Source organism: Panthera uncia (genome assembly GCF_023721935.1).
Source record: "Panthera uncia isolate 11264 chromosome E2 unlocalized genomic scaffold, Puncia_PCG_1.0 HiC_scaffold_20, whole genome shotgun sequence".
NCBI lineage: Eukaryota > Metazoa > Chordata > Mammalia > Carnivora > Felidae > Panthera > Panthera uncia.
In genome coordinates, this window is record NW_026057589.1 from 21286559 (window position 1) to 21291934 (window position 5376).

Genomic DNA, 5376 nt, shown 5'->3' on the forward strand with positions numbered 1-5376 from the left:
CCCCCCCCAAACAGTGGCCCAGAGCGACGGCTTTGTCACACGCCAGGGACTGGAGGAGAACTAGGGCAGGGCTGAGCCGGCCAGTTCTGCTCCGCGTGGGACCAGCTAGGGTCACGTGGGGGTGCATGGATGGCCCACGGGTAGGCTGGTCTGGAGGGTCCGCGATGGCTCGACAGTGGGTGTCTGGTGGGGACACCTGAGCCCTCCCTGCAGTCCTGGGGTCTCTCCCACAAGGACCCTCCAGGAGGCTAGGCCGGGGCAGCTGGGGGCTCCCGAAGATCCCGGGGGAAACTGTCCGCTTAAAGGCTGGGCCTGGAACGGGCACCATGTCACATCTGCCATAGTCTGCTGGGCCAACGTTGTCTCAGAGCCCATGCTGATGGGGGCAAGGGACACACACTCCTCCCAGCCTCCCACCAACCTCTCAGTAGGGGGAACGGAAGAACCCAGACCGGTGTCCCCCCCCTCCCCACCACAATGAAATGCAGAATTTGAAGTTGACAGAAGAGGCAAGGCCCGTGGGGGAGGGGAGAGCATTGGGGGAGGAGCAAGATGGCCTGGGGCTCGAAAGGGGGGTAGGATGGGGGGGGTGTCCCTCCTCCCAGGTCCCCACAGCCCTGCTTCGGGAGGGCTGGGAGCTGAGAGATGCTTCACGGCCCACTTGGGGGTGCTTGCTGTGCTGGACTGTGACCCTTCTTTGTTCACCAAATGCAAGCCAGCCACGAACAGAAGCCAAGACCTTACCCGAGTAGCTTGTTTCTACAGAACCTCTGCAAGGTTGGGGGGGGGGGGGGGGGGGGGAGGGGTCCCAGGGTCCCACCGCGAGGTCACTCTACACAGGCACCAGGCACAAGAGCAAAGCAGGCATTCCGGGCCACAGACGCCAGGGGAATGCACGCACCCAGAGGTGCACAGAGACCTCGGGGAGTGCCAGACCCACATGGCCTCTGGGAAGGGACACAAGCCCCGCTTTTGCATCTAGATCTCCTCAGCCAGGATCCCAGCTCGGACATCTGGGCTCCAGCAGCCCCTCCCGAGCCCTCAACTTTCTAGAACGTTCCTTGACGTCTTTCAGCACCTGTCACTTCTAAGTCATCGGTACCCACCGCACACAAGGACACCAAGCACCCCAACCGCCACAGGCACCCCCAGTCTTTATTTGGCCCCCTTGCCAAGAACCCTCTAACCACTAACACACAAGCACACCCCAGGCCATCTGCCCAGAGCCCGTGGAGGAGGTCTGCGTCCTCAAGGTTGCTCTGATCACTCCAGCTGCCTTCTGGTGCAACCACCTCTGCCCAGAGGTGGAACCGGACATGACCTCCACTTCACACCGAAAGGCAGGGCGCTTCTGTGTGCCCCTTTTATCCACTGGGAGGTTCAGATTCGCCAACCTCCATGCTTTTCGGGATACAAGCACCCCAAGACACGGGCACCTGGAACCTCGGGACCCCCAGCACTGCGGCCTTTGGTTCAAGTGACAGAAGAAATAGCAAAACCGACGACCAAAATCCAAGCGTATCGCTAACCACCTTCCAATTAAAAATTGCAACACTCCAGTTAAACACAGAGACTGTCCAGACGATTAAAAAGAAAAAAAAAACAAAGAAAAAAGCGAGACCCAACTATGTGATGTCCGCAGGAAACATACCTGAAACTCCCAAGTTACCTTTAGGTTCACAAAGACCTGGGGCGGGGGGGTCGGGGGTCTGGGAATTCTTTGCCGTCAGGTCAAAAGCCAGGCAAACACTCAAGGAAGCTGGAGAGACTAGACGTGTGGCAGAGAGGCTGGACTTGAAGGCAAAGAATTACCAGAGACAAGAGGCGATCTTTCACGATCCTCACGGGACAATTCACGGGTGGGAGCCTGCCAACAGAGCTTCGAGCACCAGGAGGCCAAAATGGACAGAATTCAAGGGTCAAACACACCAACCTGCAAACACAGCTGATTTGCACGCTCGCCTTTCACCACCTGAGGGAGTAACTCCATTTGGAAAAACAATCAGGGAGGCTCGGGAGGATCTCATCCAAGCCGTGGAGCACCTAGAGCCGATGCAGCATTCCAGAACATTCCGCCCAACTGCACCAGGCACGTCCCTGAAGGGCCCCCGGAGCGCCCACCAAGACTGATCACATGGGGGCCCAGAGCAAGTCTCCGAGGCCAAAGACTGAAACCGCATGGAGCGTGTTCTCCGACCGTGGCACAACTAAGGCAGAAACCAGAAAGCGATCTAGGAAACTCCGCAACTAAGTGGAAACTGAACCACACAAGCGTCAACACCCCTGAGTCCAGGAAGAAATCCCAGCAAGAATTCGCAAATACGCTGAAGAGAACAAAAAGGAAACCTATCAAAGCGGGCACGATGTGGCTAGCAGAGTTTGCAGGGAAATGGTCCATGGGGGATGAGAAGCCAAGGGGGCCTGGGCTCAGGCCTGGACGTCCATCCCCAGATTCAAGGTGTTACTGGCTCGCTCTCCAAAGGGACTTCTCTGCAGTTGGCTTGGCTTCCCCATCTGTAAACTGGATTCTCCCCACTAGACATCCAGCACGGCCCCACCCCCTCCATGACTCCCAGGGTGCTCATTACCACTCCTTCTGCCACAATGTAAGGAGCCCAGGGGTGGCCTTGGCCTCTGCTGTACCCCCAAGGCTCCCCCAGTACCCACATCCCGCTCATCAACCAGAAGCCCCCAGGGGGTGCCCCCCACTCCTTTGCCAGTACTTACGCTTCTCCAGCTGGTCCCCAATCACTCTGAGGAAGGCCACGGAGATCATGAGCAGGTTGACGATGAAGCAGGCCTCACACAGCTTCCCCAGGGCCGGGCCACACAGCTCTCCAACCACACCCTGGTAGGTCATCTGGCCGCTGACAGAGGCAGCATAGCCCAGGATGACCAGCCCGCTGATGAGAAAGACCAAGGAGACCTGCGGAGCAGGACCGTGGGGCCAGGGTGACCCCCAGCCCACCACCCGAGCCAGCTGCCCCGCAGGCTTTTTTTTTTTTTTTTTTAATTAAGTAGGCTCGGGGCCCAACATGGGGCTTGAACTCAGAACCCTGAGATCAAGAGTCGCGCATGCTTTACCGACCGACCCTGCCAGGCACCCCAGACCCTTGGGACTTTGATATCACTCTCCACCAGGCCTGTCACCCACACAGGCCACCTGGAGACCAGGGACCTCTACCCAATATGCTACCAGGCCCGCCCCTGCCCGGAGATCAGAGCCACAGGGCAAGCGATTGTCCTGGCCTCTCGGGCTGTATGTCTTTGCACCTGGGATTCCTACTATCCTGCCCCAGTTGGATAAATGAGATCTCAGAAACCCAAAGAGTCTCAATTACTCTCCTAAAATCCCATGGGTTGTGGGTTAAAAGAACACACGTATCGTTGGAAGAGATACAACCGATCCACCCGTACAACCCTAACCCGTCAGGACTGAGAACCCACCACCGTGCCCCGGAGCTCTCTCGTGTCCTGTCCCCCAAAGAAACTCCTGCCCTATCGTCCCACGGTTACCTATTTTCATAGGCCGGACACTACACAAGCTAGGACCGGGCAGTTTCCCAAAGGACAGAAAAGGCCCCGTGGCCACGATCAGCTGGCCGCCATAAAAAGGCATTTAAGATCACGTCTGTGGACCAGCTCCCCACACAACTCAGCTGTTGCTATCAGCTGCGGAAAGAGAATCTTCGCAAATAAAATGAAGCTGTGCTAATTAGCGGCCCTTCTCCGCTGGGGCTGTCCAGCCCTGGCCTTCTAGAAGGGAGTTCAGGCTCCACATGCAGCTGGCAGGACTGGCTGCACGGCTGTGACGGGCGGCAGGTCAGGCCAGGTGTGGGGTGGGGGGGTGGGGGTCACAGCATCTTACACCCAATCCGACCGCACGCAGAGCTCAACTTTCAGCATCGAGCTGTAACCAGCCGGTGAGAGGAGCCAACTGGCCAGGTGACCGCCTGCAGATGATCACTTGAGGCAGGCGCCTCCCCACCCCCCACCCTCAACAGCCTAGGGGTGCTCGCCACTCAGGGCTGCGGTGGGAGGACCCGGTCCCGCGGCAGCTGAGCAGAGAGCGGACGCAAACGGGAGTCTCCAAAGGGGTCGTTTCTACAACAGGCAGCCCCTCAGGAGGGATGCTGAGGATTCCCGTCTGGATCCCACCCCAGGAGACCCGCCCCCCCCCCCCCCCCCCGTCCCGAAAAATGCTCCGCAGGTGCTTACCAGCTCCACCAGGAAGGCGGGGGTCACCCCACCCGCCTTGTGGAAGGCCCAGGGGAAGTTGAGCAGGCCGGCCCCCAGCGCGGATTTCAGGAGGATGAAGACAGCGCCCAGCGAGGACAGAGAGGGGCTGGCGGCTGCGGGGACCGGCTTCTCCGCGAGGCCTGGGCTGCCGGCCGTCGGTCCCTCCATGGCTAGAAGCAGCAGGGAGGCGGGGGTGGGGGGTGGGGGGGGTGGGGGGGGAGAGGCGCAGTCCTCACACTGCCTTCCTGGCTATGACTGGTCTCGCTCCCCAAATCAGAGTCACCCATCTGTCCCAACAGCTCCACGCCACGGGCTGCCTCGGGCTGCCCTTTTAAGTGACCCGCTCCCAGGCCCCGGTTTATCCTCACCGGGGCACCTCCTACCCTCCTCTCCCGAGCCTCCACCCCAGCCCCTCACCCTTACCCCCAAATCCAGACTTCAAGATCAGATAGTTGTCAGCCATCAGGGACGGGGCTCAGGCTCGCTCCAGCTGGTTCAGCGGCATTTCTTGGGCCCCACTGGTGGAAGAAGGAAGGTTCTAGCTGTGCCCGAGGTGGGGAGACGATTCGGGAATTAAGGGAGCTCTAGAGAGCACGTGTTGGGGTCATGTCTCAACACCAAGGGGAACAAGGACAAGAGGTGAGAGCCACCGGTCCCAAGAGCTCGCAGCGTCTGCGACTGCCAGCCTGAGGAGGGGGTCTTAAGACGCCCTCCCCTCCCCCACCCGGGTGAAGGCCCCTCCCAGGAGGCGGGGCTTTCCTGGCTGCTGAGGGTCTGACGGAGGGCAGCTGGGAGAGCAGGAGGGGCAGGCCTGCACCTGATCTCAGTCAATGGCCTGGGCCCAGGATCCCTCTCCGAGGCCCCCCAGTCTGAGGAAGGGGGGCTTGGTTAAGAGCTCGGAGCTCAGCTAGACCACGTGATCTCTCCAAGCCTAGTTTCCATCCACAAAGGGGCCCGTGTGCCCACCTTGCAGCTCGCAGTGGGCTGTGGGGCCCGCTGTGGACTCAAGTGCGTGCAAAGGCCCAGGCAGTCAGCAGGTGCTTGGCCCCTGAAACGAATGCGCACGTGAATCGCCTGGGGTCTTGTCAGAAGGCAGATTCGAATTCACCGTCCCCTCGGTGGAGCCCAGATTCCACA

The 5376-nt window shown here is 59.9% G+C and overlaps 1 protein-coding gene across 1 annotated transcript in view; it reads right to left on the bottom strand.

Moving 5' to 3' along the window:
- Positions 1 to 4407, bottom strand: part of SLC38A8 (solute carrier family 38 member 8) — a 16802-nt gene extending 12395 nt beyond the window's left edge. Inside the window, exons 1-2 of the mRNA XM_049622488.1 lie at positions 4219 to 4407; positions 2728 to 2926 (exon numbers count right to left, since the gene is read on the bottom strand). Coding sequence (XP_049478445.1) covers positions 2728 to 2926; positions 4219 to 4407 — 388 coding nt within the window. The remainder of the gene's footprint in view (positions 1 to 2727; positions 2927 to 4218) is intronic.
- Between the last annotated feature and the right edge of the window lie 969 nt (positions 4408 to 5376).